General features: G+C 46.7%; 1 protein-coding gene across 1 annotated transcript in view; it reads right to left on the reverse strand.

Moving 5' to 3' along the window:
* Nucleotides 1-135: 135 nt before the first annotated feature.
* SRP14 (signal recognition particle 14) overlaps nt 136-18,189 on the reverse strand; it is a 173,883-nt gene continuing 155,829 nt past the window's right edge. The window contains exons 2-6 of the mRNA XM_055537372.1: nt 3,465-3,518; nt 3,244-3,316; nt 2,610-2,722; nt 1,334-1,366; nt 136-834 (exon numbers count right to left, since the gene is read on the reverse strand). Of these exons, the coding sequence (XP_055393347.1) occupies nt 745-834; nt 1,334-1,366; nt 2,610-2,722; nt 3,244-3,316; nt 3,465-3,488 (333 nt within the window). The 5' untranslated portion in view covers nt 3,489-3,518 and the 3' untranslated portion in view covers nt 136-744. The remainder of the gene's footprint in view (nt 835-1,333; nt 1,367-2,609; nt 2,723-3,243; nt 3,317-3,464; nt 3,519-18,189) is intronic.

The raw sequence follows: 18,189 nt of genomic DNA on the forward strand, positions 1-18,189 counted from the left end.
TGCTTTTTAATTGCAAATCTATTAACACTACAGGGTTTATGGAGCTAGAACACAAGAAAACAGCTTTGTTCTTCTCTTAGCCCTATATACCAAGCACATGAAAATGTCCAAAGTAAAGGGCATAAAGAAATCAAATATAATCATTAACTTGGAATCTTTATTCTTGATGATTCTCTAATAAGCTTATCCTTAGTCTGGTTAAGCAAACTCTTATTTGGTTATGAAACTCATTCAGATTTGCTAAAGGAACTAAGATGATAAAATTATACAGCCAGCTGGGAAACCCATGAAATAACACAACTTTTAATAAAACTGTCAGGTTTCAGTTCCAGTAAACCAAAAGACAGGGCCTCAAGCCTATTCATAATCACATCATTCCAGAATGAGAAGCTATGGCCAGAAACTTTTTATGGGGTAGGAAAAAGAATAAAAGTTGGTCAGTGCTGATAAATACAGGTTAAATAATACACTGCTCTTTACAGATGGCTACAGAGTCTGTAAACTATTATCCAGGAATATACAACCGTCCAACACAAACCACTTAGCCAGATCTAAGATAAACTGGCTTCTTGGAACTACCCTGTAAACACTGCAGCCCTTCTTCCATCAAAAAATGACCCTAATCTCACATGAAAACAGTCATTATAAGGGAATCAGAAACTCAGCTTTGTGGCCAAAAATAAAAACCAAAGGAAAAACAGCAATTCAGTGGTTAGTTGGTGCAAGCAGCAAAGTTGGTGCCCTTCACTGCGCTGCTTTGCTCTTCTTACTCTTGCTCTTTTTGTCCCTCTTCTTCAGCCCATCCATGTTAGCTCTCAATAGGTTTGAATAAGCCTAAAAGACACAGAGCGTGACCTTAGTGTGAAGAGTTGCAAATTGGTGGAGCATCTGCCCTACTTCTGTAATGGATTTAGGGTTGTCAAAATCAGAAAGCCTAACTGATACAGTATAGAATACTGTGGGACACCTGTATCCTAAGGAATCTGGCGTAAGGCAAACACCCTCACATGATAGCAGCTTCTGCAACACACACTAGAGAGTTGCACATTTTTTACTTTTTTTTTTAAGCAAAAATGGAAGACTGCAGGTGACTTACATAACTGTACTGTAAGTACAGCATATATGAAGCCTAAGACAACAAAATTTAGCTAAAAAGACAATGTCAGTGTTGAAGTAAAATTCGTAGCTTGGCAGCTTTTACTTGTAAACTATTGGTAAAACAGTATCACAGGACAGCAGTGAACTTAAATCACAGTCTTAACCCAACCCAGTGTTAAACATTAGGCTGACTCTTGCCTCAAGAAATGGGACACAAAGAACACCAGAAACTCACCATCTGAAACTTATTCACTTCTTTGGAGCTCACCTGGAAAATAAGGGGGAAAAGATCACCCCTGTTACCACAAAAAAATCATCTGCTTCACCCAGTAAAACTCAAAAGCCTGATGAAGACATCCTAATCTTTAAAAATATTTCTTCCCTACTGCAGGAATGGGAAACCTATTTTTCTACTAAAAGCTATTTTTCTACTCCACTTTCCTCTACCCGAGGAACAAGTAAAGTAGCTCTGCACTTTGAGAATTGTACCAAGATGGGAAACATGGGCTGCTTAAGAAGCTATGCTTCTCGCCTCTGTTGAAATCTCTTAAAACACATTGTACTGACTTTTTCTAAGGAGTCTAAGAGATGTCAAAGAACTTAACCTTTTGTACAAGATACATTTAAATTACACCCTCCCCATCTTATTTTAAACCTACCTTCCATTAATTCAGGCCCATATAAGCAAACTGCAAGCTACCACAAGAGAAATTTTAAGTCTGAAGATTCCTTAGTTTTCCATACTTCATGACACCCAACTTTATTTTTTTTTAAGCCACATAAATGCTTTACTGTAAAAATCTTAAGATAACTGGTAATGGAAGATTAATCAACTAATTATGGCCCACATTTTCGTGAATATCCTATACTGACAGGATAGGATAGAGGGCACCCTGGTTCTGCCCCAGTAGAATAAAGAAGTATTCATTTGATCCAACGAGTCTTCTTGCTTTCCCATATTCAACTTCCACTTTGAAAGGGAAAGCTAGAACTCTTACTCAATGAGCCATATGCTCAGTAGTGTCTGACTTTTTGCAAACCCCATGGACTGTAGCATCCCAGGCGACATACTCAAATTCAAAGCCTGATATAATACATGCTTGCTACCTGAACCACAACGATAAAGGAATAATCAGCTTAAAAGTAAAAAGCATCTGGTACCGAGAAACTGTTCACTGAAGCCCAAGCACAGTAAGGGAATAAGGAATCAAATATGTCAGCTGCTCCTTACAGTACTACTCTGAGTAAGGACAGATAAGCTAATATTTTTTTCTAACAAGTGTTTGACTTCTACCGCCTTCATTTTAATTTTGCTCTTGGGCTTTCTACTACCAAGGTAATAAAAGAAGATCTTGATTTCAAAACAGCTGGGGAACTACACACTAGGCTTTATTTGGTAACTTACCAAAAAAAAAAAAAAAAACCCACAAAACCTGGTACAGATATAACCCATCCTCAGTTAAGTTCAAGTCTTTAAACTCCAAAACAGGAGTATTAGGAATCCAACTTACCACAGTGCTGATCTTCTTTTTCCCATCAGTAGCTCTTAACAGACATTTGTTGTCTGAGGGCTCAAAGCCCTCCACAGAACCCTTCCTTGGAATGGGTTTAGTTCGGCCATCATCTGCATGAAAAATACATCCTAGTGAACACAGCCACAGACTTAACAGGTTGACAGAAAGTTAGTAAGTCGGGAAGGGATACAAAGAGGATACCTAATCCACCTCCACTGATCTAGTTCTGTTAGCCACATTGTCTGCTATCATAGATGGCTTGGCCACACCTTGGGAACCTACCTGCTACTCCCAAGATGGTAACATTGTAATATCAAAGCACATTAAATCTCACTAATCATGGCGCGGCTTGCAATCCTTGACAACAAGGACAGCCCTGACATGACTGGGGCCCACTAGAACCGGAACTGACTTAGGTGGCTAAGTGCTGGGGGCCGCACCAGCCCCAATCCCTAATACTCTGGCCCCTCAGCTCTGAATGGGCCCAGTATAAGGTGGAGGAAGGTAGGGGAAGCAGAGGATGCGCAGCAGGAAGATTCTGCCTGAGGCTCCCAGTCACTGGGCACCCGGGCCGGGGTCTCGCTCGGCCTCCCAGCCCCCTTCCGGCCTTGCCGCGTCCACAGCTGCTTACACTTCTTCAGGGTGATGAACACGCTGCCCGACAACCGGCACTTCTGGAAGAGCCTAGTCAGCTCCGTCAGGAACTGAAACACAACAAGCCCGGCCCCGTTAGGCAACCACAAACCCCCTTCCCGCCTCGTCAAGTCCCTGTCCCTCCCGAAGAACGAGACAGAGGTCCCGAGCTAAGCCCCAAACAGCATCGGTCCCTCAGCCGGCCAGCTCTGGCTATACCTGTTCACTCTCCAGCAGCACCATCCTGGAGCTGCTGGCTCCGCTCCGTCAGCACAAGCCCCAAACCGCTGGAGCCGGAAGTTTCTCCCGGCCTGGGCGGGACTTCCGCTATTAGGTTTCTTGTCTCTTTCACCCAATCCCTGCTTCTACCGTTTCTCCGCCCCACCCACCTCTCGCCCGCGCTCAGGGACGCCCCCTTCAGTTCCGGGAGAGCGAAGACCCAGAGGGCCTTTGGAGTGTGCCAGATGTCACAGACAAGCAATCCCCTCATCCAAGCAGCGGGAGGGAGTAAGAGCGCGGAAGGATCTGATGGAAACCTATAGTTGTGGCTCAGCTGGTAGAGAATCCGCCTGCAATGCGTGAGAACTGGATTCGATCCCTGGGTTGGGAAGATCCCATGGCGAAGGGAAAAGCTACCCACTCCAGTATTCTAGCCTGGAGAATTCCATGGGCAAGTCCATGGGGTCGCAAAGAGTCGGACACGACAGAGCGACTTTCACTTTATAGCTGTGTACATTCAGCTGTGTGTTGGGCAAGTTACCTAACAGTTCGGTGCTTCAGTTTCCTCAACCTATAATAATAGTATCCACTTCACAGTGTGGCTTTGAAGAGTAAATGAGCTAATATTAAACACAACAGTGCGCGGCTCATAGAGCCTGCTCAATAAACGTTAGCTCTTGTCGTTTTTATCACTGCCATTGTATTACGTTCCCAAGGGGGTCCTCTGAACTATTCCTCTTCTCTGACCAGGCTCGGTGGCCCCAGCTCTAGCAGGAAGGCCCGGAGCCAGGTCTTGTTTCGCCTCAGTTCAGTCAGGAGACCTGGGGTCTATGTCCAGCACTGCTGTTGCCAACTTGAGCCTTCAGTTCAGTTCAGTCGCTCAGTCGTGTCCGACTCTTTGCGACCCCATGAATCGCAGCACGCCAGGCCTCCCTGTCCATCACCAACTCCTGGAGTTCACTCAGACTCAGGTCCATCGAGTCAGTGATGCCATCCAGCCATCTCATCCTCTGTCGTCCCCTTCTCCTCCTGCCCCCAATCCCTCCCAGCATCAGAGTCTTTTCCAATGAGTCAACTCTTCGCATTAGGTGGCCAAAGTATTGGAGTTTCAGCTTTAGCATCATTCCTTCCAAAGAAATCCCAGAGCTGATCTCCCTCAGAATGGACTGGTTGGATCTCCTTGCTGTCCAAGGGACTCTCAAGAGTCTTCTCCAACACCACAGTTCAAAAGCATCAATTCTTCAGCACTCAGCCTTCTTCACAGTCCAACTCTCATATCCATACATGACCACAGGAAAAACCAAAGCCTTGACTAGACGGACCTTTGTTGGCAAAGTAATGTCTCTGCTTTTGAATATGCTATCTAGGTTGGTCATAACTTTCCTTCCAAGGAGTAAGCGTCTTTTAATTTCATGGCTGCGGTCACCATCTGCAGTGATTTTGGAGCCCCCAAAAATAAAGTCTGACACTGTTTCCACTGTTTCCCCATCCATTTCCCATGAAGTGATGGGACCAGATGCCATGATCTTAGTTTCCTGAATGTTGAGCTTTAAGCCAACTTTTTCACTCTCCACTTTCACTTTCATCAAGAGGCTTTTGAGTTCCTCTTCACTTTCTGTCATAAGGGTGGTGTCATCTGCATATGAGGTTATTGATATTTCTCCCAGCAATCTTGATTCCAGCTTGTGTTTCTTCCAGTCCAGCGTTTCTCATGATGTACTCTGCATAGAAGTTAAATAAGCAGGGTGACAATATACAGCCTTAACGTACTCCTTTTCCTATTTGGAACCAGTCTGTTGTTCCATGTCCAGTTCTAACTGTTGCTTCCTGACCTGGATATAGATTTTTCAAGAGGCAGGTCAGGTGGTCTGGTATTTCCATCTCTTTCAGAATTTCCCACAGTTTATTGTGATCCACACAGTCAAAGGCTTTGGCATAGTCAAGAAAGCAGAAATAGATGTTTTTCTGGAACTCTCTTGCTTACTTGAACCTTAAGCCCTTGATAAAGTCAAGTATGAAATCATGCAGTGGGTTTTCACTGAGGGTATCTTAGCCTGTGCCAAGCACTGTGGTTGGAGATGGAGCTACTGCAGGATAAAAGACAAATTCCTGGTTTCCTGAAACTTGGGTTAAAGGAGAAGGAAGGAAATAAACAATAAAAAAGAAGTATAGCTTCATATAATGATGGCTATGAAGACAACTAAACAGGATGATTCAATACTGATGAAGGTTGGAGTCAGGGAAATCTCTCTGAGGAGAACTTTGAGCTTAAAACTAAAGGGACCAGCCATTCAAAAATCTAGGAATAGAGTGTTTCAGACACAGAGAATGGCTAGAACAAAGACCCCAAAGGGGAAACAAGTTGCCATGTGTTCATAAGGCTTGGGGTGTGGGGGTGGAGTGGATGTGGAAGGAGGGGTGAAGGAATATGGAGAACTGGGAGAGGTAGCCACTGACCAACTCATATAGGGCCTGTGGTTACAACAAATTTGGATTTTGTTCCAAATACAAAGAAAAGTTTCTTGTTAAGGTAGTTTTAAACAGAACAGTGATAGTCTGTTTTACATTTTTTAAAGATCTTTCGTCTGTGGTGTAGAGAAGCTACTGTGGAGATAAAGCAGGAAATAGGACGACCAATTAGACAGTTGCATTAGCTTCCTATTGCTGCATAACAAATCTGCGCAAACTTAGTGTTTTACAGGTCTGGAGGTTAGAAGTTTAAAATCAATGTGTCTGCAGGACTACATTCCATCTGGAAACTTCAGGGGGAAAATCTCTTTCCTTGCCCTTCTAGAAGCCACTTGCATTCCTTGGCCCATGGCATCCCTTCATCATTTCATTATAACCCCTTATTTCCATTGTCACATCTCCTACTACTGACTTTAATCCTTTTGCCTCCCTTTTATAAAGACCCTGTGGTTATATTAGGCCGTCCTAGATAACCCAGGATAATCTCCCCATGTCAAGAGATCTTTAATTTAATCACAAAGTCCTTTAAACATGTAAGATAACATATTCACAAGTTCCAGGTATTGGGACATAAATAACTTGGGGGAGCGATGGGGGTGACCCCAGAGGTTATTACAAAACTCTAGGTGCTTGCAACATTTGCAATCAGATTAGTGTATACTTCAAAAGTAGAGTCAATAGGACTCATACACAATTGGCTGTGAATATTAAGAAGAAAAGAGGAATCAAGGATGGCATAGGCTTTTGATTTGAGCAACTGGGTGATGGTGATGCCATTTACTAAGGAAAAACTTGAGAGGTAAAAAGTTTTGTGAGAAGAAGAAAGGGGTTATTTTGGTCTTGTAATATCTGAGATTCCTATTACATATCCAAGTGGAACTATTAAGTAAGCAGCTACATACACAAGTTTCAAATTCAGTGAAAAGGTAAAAGTTATAACTGAAAACTGGGAAGGCATCTTCATAGGCCCATGGTACTAGAACAGTTTGGTGAAAACCCCTCCTATAAAGCTGCCAGCACAAGACCACTCTGCAATGACCACCACTATAAATAGCCTCTAAAGATCCCTGGGCCTTGCTGTCACTAGCTCAGAAATCAGAGTCCTGGTTATAAGCACCAGATTGGCCAATTATAGATTATATGCTTGAGCCCAGGCTTCCCTGCTGGCTCAGTGGTAAAGAACCCACCTGCCAATGCAGGGGACTTGGGTTCAACCCCTGTGTCTGGAAGATCCCCAAGAGAAGGAAATGGCAACTTACTCAAAGTATTTTTGCCTGGGAAATCCCATGGACATAAGAGCTTGGCACCCTACAGTCCTTGGGGTCACAAAAGAGCTGGACATGACCTAGCAACTAAACAACAACCATGCTTGAGCCCTAGTTCTGAGGTGGATGAGGGAGTGACTCTCTGATCCTTTTACCTTCCTTGTCTTTCACCAAGACCCACACAATGGAGGATTACAAATAGGTTCAGATCCTGCAGAACTGAAAGCCAGCATATATCTGCTACACAAGGTCTTCAGGGTGCTGGACATTTGGAAGAAACTGTGAAATCATCAGAGACTGAATGTATTTAAGATGTGTTGTAGACTGCCAGGGAATGTGAGGGCTGACTTGATATTTATGGTCATGAATTTAAGTGAAACTAGTTACAGACTTGTGTGATCCAAAAGTTGGCCTAAGTGATGACCCTTGTGCTCTGACCCTCTATTATGCATTGAGAAATGTTTTTTAGAGGTACGGGCTTCGTGTTGGTGACACCAGGGTGAAGGAAAGAGCCTAGAGGCCATGATTCATCCGGGGCCTTGTCGGGATTAGCCATCAAAGTGGACACATCTCACTGCTTCCCAACTCTTTGTGACCCCATGGACCACAGCATGCCAGGCCTCCCTGTCCATCACCAACTCCCAGAGTTTACTCAAACTCATGTCCATTGACCCTTCAGCTTGCTCTAATATAGTAAACATGGATGCTGCTACTGCTACTGCTAAGTCACTTCAGTCGGATACTTACATTTAAATTAATACCAGGCATTGGCAGTCCAATGGTTAGGACTGAGTGCTTTCACTGATGTGGGCCCAGGTTCAATCCCTGGTCAGGGATCTAAGATCCCACAAGCTCATGTGGTTCAGCCAAAAAAAAAAAAAATCTTAATGGAAGAAAAAATTCAGTTCTTTAGTTTCACTAGGCACATTTCAAGGACTCAATATCCCCATATAGCTTGGATAGTGCAGGTATAGATTAGCATTTCCATTAGCACAGATTCTATCGGACAGTACTGCTGTGGATAACATTGAGGCTGGCATGCAATGAATGCTCAGCAAAGAGTAATAAGCAGTGCTATGATTTATAGCCCAGCCACCTTCCTATCAAGGCTTCCTAGGTGGCACAGTGGTAAAGGATCTGCCTGCCAATGCAGGAGATACAGGAGACTAGGGTTCAATCCCTGGGTTGGGAAGATTCCCTGGAGGAGGAAATGGCAATCCACTCCAGGACTGTTGCCTGGAAAATTCCATGGACAGGGAAGCTGGCAGGCTGTAGTCCATGGGGTCACAAAGAGTCAGACATGACTGAGCACACACACACAGGCACCTTCCATCATTTGGATGCCACCATCTTGATTTCTGCCATTATCCGATTACCACCTGCCTTATTAGTTAACACTTTTAAGTTGACTTGTTTTATACATGTTATTTAATATCACTATCATAAAACTACCATGCGGTCCAACAATCCCTCTACTGGGCAAATACTCTGAGAGAACCATAATGTATGACTCAGGAAGATACACATACCACAGTGTACACTGCAGCACTATTTACAATAGCTAGGACACTATTTACAACAGCTAGATGTCATCAACAGACCAATCAATTAAAAAATCAGTGGTACATACATATGATGGAATACTACTCAGTCATTAAAAGGGATGCATTTGAGTCAGTTCTAAGGAGGTGGATGAACCTAGAGCCTATTATACAGAGTGAAGTAAGAAAGAGAAAAACAAAATTGAATATTAATGAATATATATGGAATCTAGAAACATGATACTGATTAACCTATTTTCAGGGGAGCAATGGAGACGCAGACATAGAGAACAGACTTGTGGACACAGTCGGGGAAGGAGAGGGTGGGATGAATTGAGAGAGCAGCGTGGAAACATATATATTACCATATATAAACTAGATAGCCAGTGGGAATCTGATGTATGACTCAGGAAGCTCAACTCGGTGCTGTGTGACAACCTAGAGGGGTAGGATGGGGTGGGAGGTGGGAGGGGGGTCCAAGAGGGAGGGGACATATGTATACCTATGGCTGATCCATGTTGATGCATGGCAGAAACCAACACAATATTGTAAAGCAATTGTCCTCCAATTAAAAATAAATAAAGAAAAGCAAAAAAAAATCATCATCGTAAACGGAAAACCCGTATTTCTGCCATAAATAAAAGATGATAAAAACAAGTACTATGAAACAAGATAATGTGGCTAAATTTTAAAACTTTAGATTTAAAAAGTAAAAATAATGAATAAAAACAAGAAGGAAATGAATCAATTTATAAAAACAAACACCTGAAAATAAATTCTGCAATGAGAAAAAATGGAATCGTTTACGATCCAGTTAGGAGTAAAGATTGCTCAGTGAACAAAAATATTGAAAGTCTCTGTCAATAAGACATGGTTAAATTCTAATGTTGTCAAGCACCTGAAATCCTACCTTGCAATCAGGTCAATGGCTTTTGGCTTTTGGAACATATGTGGCAGGAAGCTGGGTCACTGTCTCCCAGCTGTACAACCCAGACAGCTTCTGGCTCCTTCTCCCTCACCCAAGGAGACCTGGGGAATGAAAACTTGTTCCCAAATCCCCTCCCACATCCTGGTCTTCAAAAAAGGCCTGCACAGCACCAAGGGCAACATAGATCAGCCTGGAACTCCACCATCTACTTGAGGTCAAGTGCAAGGCCACTACCAGAAAACCTGGGAGGAAAGACCCAGTGCTCCTCAGCCGTAGGACCTGGAAGAGTGTCCTGCTTATACCACCTAAGGTCATCTCTCACGAATGCTAGGGTCACACGTGTCCACCATTTATTTTATTAGCTTTTAATCAGAGCTAGGGTTTGAATTAGGATCAAGGGTCTTATTTAGGCAAGGGTTGATTAATTTACAGCTGCAGCCACTCTAATGCAATCAAGGTACCTGGACCATAGAGTGACAGTTATAAACACAGATGCTGCATCCTAGCTGTCTGGTTTTGAACCCCAGGTCTTCCTCTCCTTGTCTACATGACCAGAGACAAATTACCTTTTATCCCTATCAAAAGACAATTTAAAAAATTAAAAGGTAAAATCATGACTCTCATACACATATTTAAGAGCTATTTACCTTAGCATTATAATGAGGAAACCAGGTAGGTGTCACAATCCATTCAAAGGAGACTCCAAGGGAACAAACACACATATAGAACAAGAATATTGAAATCAATGTACACGGAAGCAAATTGACTTTTCCACAAGAGGAGAGTATCGTCCCTCAAACAAACAGAATTTGAGTAACCAAGGATAGGAATCATTGCGCTGCCATCATTTCTCTGCCATTTAGAATAGCAGACAAGCTCAGAAGCAATGAAAGACTCTAATCAGCCCAGAGGATGAGCTCTAAACACTGCAAAGTTTTCCAGTGGACACTCACTAATCTTTTTTGCTTATTCCAAATTTACTTAAATCCTCTATGCCTCAGTTTCCTCACTGGTAAAATGGAAATGAAGTTCAAGGTTCAAGTGCCGTGGGAAGGAGGAAATGAGCTAAGGTGGGCACTCTCACATCCTACTCACCTGGATGGGAGTTGGCTGTTCCTGTTTGTCGAGGTAGGTTCATTCTACAGAAACAGATCATGACAGCAAGCATAAATCAGCATCCATCTTGACAGATACTGTGCCAGTTTGACTATTTCCAGTTTATGAGGGAGACCACGCCTCGGGTTTTGACCTGCCTCACTCTAACCCCAATGTGCTGACTTTAAGATCAGCTTAAGAGAAGAAAGGAGGGAAGGTAGCAGCAAAACGCAACAGGAAGTGATGTTGGGTAGGCTTGGGTTCAGGGTGATGGGAGTGAGGTCCTAAGTGAGGTGATGGGAGCCCTCCTGAGTCTGTGAAAGGTGGTCAGGTCTGGTGGTGGCATCTGACAGAAGGCGTGGGGGCATCTGAGAGAGAGGTGACCAGAGGGAGATGGCCAAACATCCCCCAGAAGTGTCCTAGAAGTCTGGGTCCCCAGAGTGAGAGGAGATCCTCCTGATCACCATGCCCTGGGCTGAATCCAACCACACACCTGGAGCTGCCATTTCCTTTATTCTTTGTCAGTCAGTCAACAAGTATTCACTGTGTGTCTTCTTGGGAGACTCAAGCCTCCAGAGCCTTCTGCCCGACTGTGTCCCCAGGATGTAGTCCTGGATTTAGTGTCCTGGAAAGACAGCTGAGAGCACTGGACTGGGAGTCAGGGGACCTGGGTTTGTCGTTGGTCCCTTTCTTTGTGTGGAACCTTGAGCAAGGTACCTGTCTATAGTTTTCTCTGTGTAGTACATACCTCAAAATGTTGTTTTCAGGTTTCAATTAGATAATCCATTTAAGAGCTCACAGTAAGTGTCCAACAGATGTATTTATTAATAATTTGTTTTGTCATCATTACGTTAAGGACTTAGACTAAATTGCTGAAGTCACTTTCATCGTCAAACGTATGAGCTAATGCTTCTCTCCCCCAGCCCCACCTGAGAGCCCTAGGGAAGTTTCCAGAGGCCATGAGTGCCTGTGGTTAGCATTGGCCTTCCCCCTTGCACGTGGCAAGGTAAGGGAAGTAGGCGCTGCCACCGGGGCCCCCCTCCAGGCAAGAGTGTCAGGGGCCGTAGTGGCCCTCCCTGGGCCCTGCCTGCAGTGCTCCTTGGGGCCGGTAGGGGACGCCCCAACCTCACTGGACAGGTGCAGCCACAGGCAACCCTAACCTTCCCAGATCTTGTCGCATGACCTTAGAACATAAAAAAATCCAAGAGTGTTCCCATTGTTTTTCAAAATAATGAACACTCAGCCTTCTGCTGAGGCTAGGAGTTTCTCTGTAATGGATATCATTCATTCATTCAATCATTGAATGTGAACTGAACAAACATCCACTCATGCCAGGCACCATTCTAGGTGCTGGGGTCCTGGGAAGTAGACCAACTTCTCCGTGAGAGGAGGAACTCCTTTTTTCTCACACAATACCTGGCTCATATTTATTAAGAAATTATTAGTGCCAGGCTCATTGCTGGTTGCTTCAAATATTGCATATGTACTCAGTCACTCAGTGTGTCCAACTCTTTATGTCCCCATGGACTGTAGCCCACCAAGCTCCTCTGTCCATGGAATTTTTCAGGCAAGAATATTGGAGTGCGTTGCCATGCCCTCCTCCAGGGGATCTTCCCAACCCAGGGATCGAACCTGGGTCTCCTGCATCTCCTGCATTGCAGGCAGATTCTTTACCACTTTGTCCAACCCAATGTATTATCTCTTGAACTCTCATAGTAGCCTTGTGAGGTGAGTGTTGTTTGACGTCCAGCTTCTGGAGGACACTGAGGCACCGGCAAGTAGAAAGATGTGACTTGGTCACACCATTAGTAAGAGGTGGAGTGGAGGTTTGAACCTGGGCTCACTGACTTCAGAGCCAGCCACCTCGCTGCACTGCCCCTAACAGGGTGAAGAACGGGTGAATGGTACAGCCTGAGGGCAGCCCAGACCAGAGACAGTGGTGAGAAAGGGGTAGGAGATGGTGAGAAGGGGGGGAAGTCAGCAAAGTGGCCAGCTCTGGGCACAGTAGTAAAACCCAGGACTCTGCTCTCCATCTCTCATCTCTCCCCGCCGCCCTCCCACGCTCCATCCCCTTTCCCACCCTGCTCCCACCCCCAACACAGACAAAATCCTGCCTCCCGGGTTCTCAATTTTTGGACTCAAGGCCCAACTCAGCACTTTCTGGCTGTGTTTCTGAAGAAAAGTCACTTCTTTCATCTATATGAGCCTCCGTTTCCTCGATTGTAAAGTGGGAATATTCTGCTTACACTGCTTTGGTGGAGTAGGACATGAGAAAACCCAGCAGGAAGGCCAGGTTTCAGATATTTTCCCCTCCTGCTCAAGCAGTGCCCCAGTACAAGCCTTCAGTCCGCTGAAACACCTTCCCCTCCACCCACCAAAACCCCAGTCTCTGACTAACCTCAGCTAGTGGTGCACAGGCCACCCATCTGGCAGCTAAATCATGCTAACGTGTTGACGACAGACGGTTAGATACATCACACACACACACTCCATTTTTGGAGGCAATTTGGGCAATGTTAGACAAAGAAAAGACTCTAATGGTAGGATTTCAGGTGCTGTGGCTTTGGGGAGATTCAAAGCGATTCCCAGTACCCCACAGATGACACCCCATGGGCACCTCGCCACATGCTCCTGGAAGGTCAGAAGTATGCAGAATTGGGTAATGTCGCTCATGAAATACATGTGCGCTTTAACAGAGTTATCCCCTCTTGTTGATGCTTTCCTTCCCTGCTGAACCTTAGGAAGGGGAGGCCACCACACCCCAGGTTGTATGAGGGGAAACTGAGACCCAGAAAAACGGGTGTGGTTATAGTTCAAGTCATCCCAGGCAGGCTGGAGGTCTGGGGTATGAAGAACCCTGTGTTCTTCCTGCCTTCCTCCTCTCCCTACTTTTAAGAGTTTAGTGAGTGGGACAAGGAGCCCCTTTATTCATGACGATTAGGGATCCTAAATTTTTAAATTTCCTGCCGGGAAGTGAAGGACAGGAAATTATGTAGCCAGAGTTTCTGCAAATTACCCAGGTGTCCTAACTCCCCAGAGTAGCAGATGCTCTTCATCTCTTGTCTTCCGTCATCATTCATCCTTGATTGTCCAGGGAAGCCGACTCCAGCGCTCTGAGAGACCAGCAGATGCAGATTTATTGGCAAAACTTAGACAGGCACAGCGAACTGACCCCTTGCCAGATCAGAGCCAGGTCCTGGTAATAACATCACTAAACCACCGACTTAGTGAGTCACAATACGAAGCTGTTAAGAGGCCTCCAAGATCGTTCTAGTCCAACGCTTACCCTTCTGGTTGCTCAAAGATAAGAAACCTGAGTGAGGCCCAGATAGGGAAAGTGACTTGCCCAAGATCATGAAGCTCATCATGGCAGAGGAGAGGCTGGAGACCCGGAGCCCCAGCGCCATGCACTTTCCACTGCCTTCCACATCCCTCTGAATGTCCCATATAGGTGGTAGGGAGGCATGGGCCCTCTTGCTTAGCCAAGGGCAGATCAGGCTGTCTCCTAGCAGGTGGGCTCAATGTCAAGCTCAGCCCTCCCTTGGGGACAGAAGAGCCTGGGGCCCACCCTTACACCCCAAGCGCCAGGCACTGGGTTAAAGGCTATAGGAGACAGCTTCCTGCTTGGCCCTCATCCAAGGCCATTTCACAATGTGGGGAAGAGCGCTGGGCTGTCTGGGCTTAGTGCTCCCTCTACCTCCACCCCAGCCCCTCTCAGACCTCCTGGGTACAATGAGCCAGGCCAGGGTACCTGAGACTGAGGACGAAGTAGGATAAAGCAGAGAGCTCACCCTGGCAGTGTTCTGAGCGGTGCCCTGAGGTAAGCAGTGGCTGCCTTGCAGGCACCAACCATTCTCCCTTTTCCCTGGCTGTCCAACTGCCAGCGTTCACACTGGGAGAACCCTGTGTAGACCGGAGATGGTCCACTCGGTCAGCCCTGTAGTACTCTCATTATGAGTCAGAGGGGAATCTGGAAGCAAGCTTGGAGAGGGGCAAGGCCGTGGGCAGCTTCCTGTAATGAGGCATGGTGACGATCAAACAGAAAATTCCGGGCAGGGAAGCTGAAATCATGGTCCTCTCCCCTCACACACACACACACACACCCCCCAGGCTGGGGTGACTGCAGTTCACATGGGAACCAGGGCAGAGACATTGGGACATTCAATGAGAATTCATTATGTCCCTCCAATTGGGTCAGCATGAGCTCAGCTCTGTGAGGGATCTTGTCTGAAGTAGGAGGCAGTGGTCAGGGACCCAGATTCTCCTGTCTTTGAGTCTTAAAGAGGAGACAAAACAAACCCGGGTGAAAAGTCAAACCACAAAACGAGGCAGTGTGAGGTTGGGGCCCACACACTTATAGTGCATACTGGACAGTCCAGTACGGCCAGTGAGGGGTGAGGGGGACAGGGGAGTCACTGTGGGCCAGGCCCAGGGGACCCCGCTGGGGAGAATTTGGCTCAGCAGGAATGATGAAAAAGGTCTACTGGGGAAGGGGAGACAAGGCAGGAGGGAGCATGCTTATTCTCAGGACAGATTCTCTTTGCACAGAATGAGACTGGAAGTGTGCCTGGCCCCAGGCCGCTTCCTTCCTCTGAGCTCTCACTCCTTGAACTTGGTCTTCCTCTGAATCCATGGGATGTCAGTGGCCTAGGGAGGGAGGTAGCCACATGGAGAGCTAGGCAGGGGCGAGGGGGTGCCAGGGAGTTCACCCCCTCAGCCGGGGAGCATCTGACAACAGGAAGCAGCTGCAGCAGCTCCAGGGCTGTGTGCTGGTGTCTGTCACTCTCCCTCTCCCCCGGCAGCAGCCCCCGAAGAACAAACTGTTCTTCGAGAAGCTCTGGGGACAGAGGGCCCACACCTGCTCCCCAGGTCGGTTTGGACAAGTCAGCAGAGGCGTGCCATGGCCCAGCAGCCCCCTCACCCCCTCTCTTGCATGATGCAATGTAACACAAAACAAGAGCTCTGGGGTGGGAAACAAGCACTGTATCTTCACAAAGGCCTCACCCTTGAATTTCTAAGGATGTCTCTAAAAATAGGACCTAAGCTCCAGGCCCCAAACTCCAAACTGAGTGGAGATGCTGAGTGGCATGGCTTTTCAGAAAGAGCACAAAATCAAAATGCAGGATTCTTCTATCTTAATCCTGCCAGGGAAAAGCTGTGTGACCTTGGACAAGTCACTTCCCCTAGGCAGACTTCAGTCTCCTTCTTTGTAACACGAAGAGTTGGGATGGGTGAGGTCTGGATGACTTCCAGTTTAAAATGTGAGAGACCCATGCTCGGAGGACGCTTTGGGGCTGCTGTGAAAACTAGGGCTTGAGTAACGGAGAGAAATTAGGATGAGACTCTGGTTGAGGGCTAGATAAAATAGAATGGAACTTGGGATTTCTCTGGAGGTCCAGTGGTTGAGATCAATGCAAAGAAGGTGGGTTTGATCCCTGGTCTGGGAACTAAGATCCCACATGCTAGACAGAATGGCCAAGAAAATAAATTTTAAAAAGAAAAGGAATGGGATTTAATTTAGGACCTGAGATGGTAGAGTTTTGTTTCCCCCAGATCCCCACGATAAAGAGAAGTGGATCTGTTGGACTGAGAACACCTCAAGAGAAGCTCATTTCATAGAAGGCTCCCCAACACTTGGTGAAGAGCTAGACTTCTAGACAGTTTAAGGTCATCATCAGTCACAGCTGCCGACCCCCAATTTACGATGAGCTGGGAGGAGGAACACACCCAAGAGCAGAGCAAGGGGTGCAGGAACACAAAGAAGGAAAAAGCCCAGCCTTCCTAATGCTCTTCTTCATGGAAGCTGCTCCTTAAAATTCCTTCAACTGGGGATCGAGCCTTTCAGACCACAGTCAAGCTAAAAATAAATGGCTAAGATCCTGCCTTTCTAGGACCCAAGGTATCCTTGGAGAGACTTTCAGCAGAGTGGGGGCTGGAAAAGGGAGAGAAGGGGGCAGTCCAGATATCACAGGAGACCTGCTTTTTCTGAAGCCAGACCAAGGTCTGGTAGCTCAGTCCTGTTCCCTGTGGGCAGTGATGAGGCAGAAGGCCTTGGGGTTCTGGGTCACTTTCTGAAACCCTCCCTGTTTGCTTCCCAGGCCTCAGCAACCCCTAAGAGAAGAGTCCAGTTTAGCTCTCATCCATCTACTACCTGTTCATTACCCAGGGTGGGGGCCAGGAGACTGAATGACACCGCTCTCCAGCCTCCCTCCAGATCACCCACGCTATCTGAGCTGTTTTGGAGCCACAAACCTAGGCTCTTGGAGGCAGCTTCAGCCCAGGGTGGAGTGTATAGGATGGGAGGAAGGCTAGAGGGTTGAGGGGAGGGGAGCATGCTGATGTCCACTGGCCTTTAGCCTGTGGGGCCGTGCTCTGCCAAGACCAACGTTGGCAAAAAAGCCAAAGGGGAGAGGAACAGGGCCAGACCAAGCTGACATGTGGCGCTTCCCAGCTGTAGCCCAGAGCAGTGCAGGCACGGGCTTGGCATGCTCCTCTGTGGGTCTATGTTTGTGTGTGTGCATGCACACACACCCTAGTGAACATGCACGAGAATGTGTGTTTGTTGACCTGGGTGAGTGCTGCCCATCACTATAGCGTGTGTGTGCTAAGTCACTTTAGCCATGTCCAACTCTGTGCGATCCTATGGACTGTAGCACACCAGGCTCCTCTGTCCATGGGATTCTCCTGTCAAGAATACAGGGGTGGGTAGCCATTCCCTTCTCCAGGGGATCTTCCCCAGCCAGGGATCGAACCTGCGTCTCTTACATCTCCTGCATCAGCAGGCAGTTTCTTTTCCACTAGCGCCACCATGGAGAAGGTGACAAAACTCTGTATTTACCATCAGGCCTAGTGGTGCTGGGGGTGCAGAGCCAGAATTCCCAGCCCCTGCCTACCCCAAGACACTGCTTCTCCCAGAATCAGAGGAAGGTGGACAGGGCTGCATAGAGGCTGCATCTTCAAGGAGAGCTCAGCTAGGCCAGCACCCCACCTCACTCCGACTCAGCCCTCTCCTTCTATTTGACCAGGAGCATTTAAAGAGCAGCTCCTTGGGCTTCCCTTGTGACTCAGCTGGTAAAAAACCCACCTGCAATGCAAGAGACCTGGGTATGATCCCTCCTGGGTTGGGAAGATCCCTTGCAGAAGGGAAAGGCTACCCACTCCAGTATTCTAGCTTGGAGAATTCCATAGGCTGTATAGTCCATGGGGTCGCAAAGAGTTGGACACGACTGAGCGACTTTCACTCACTCCTTGACCTGAAGTACTCCACAGCACCAGATCCCTCTCCCTAGACCTGCCAGGAGGGTCAGACTTCTGCCTACAAGGAAGGCTTCAGGACAGCACCTCTACTGCCCAAAAGTTGTGAAGGAGATGGGCTTTGAAGGATGGGAACGATTTGGAAAAAACTGAGGCTAGTGGACTAGTGAACA

This window comes from Bubalus kerabau, chromosome 10 (assembly GCF_029407905.1).
Source record: "Bubalus kerabau isolate K-KA32 ecotype Philippines breed swamp buffalo chromosome 10, PCC_UOA_SB_1v2, whole genome shotgun sequence".
Lineage (NCBI taxonomy): Eukaryota > Metazoa > Chordata > Mammalia > Artiodactyla > Bovidae > Bubalus > Bubalus kerabau.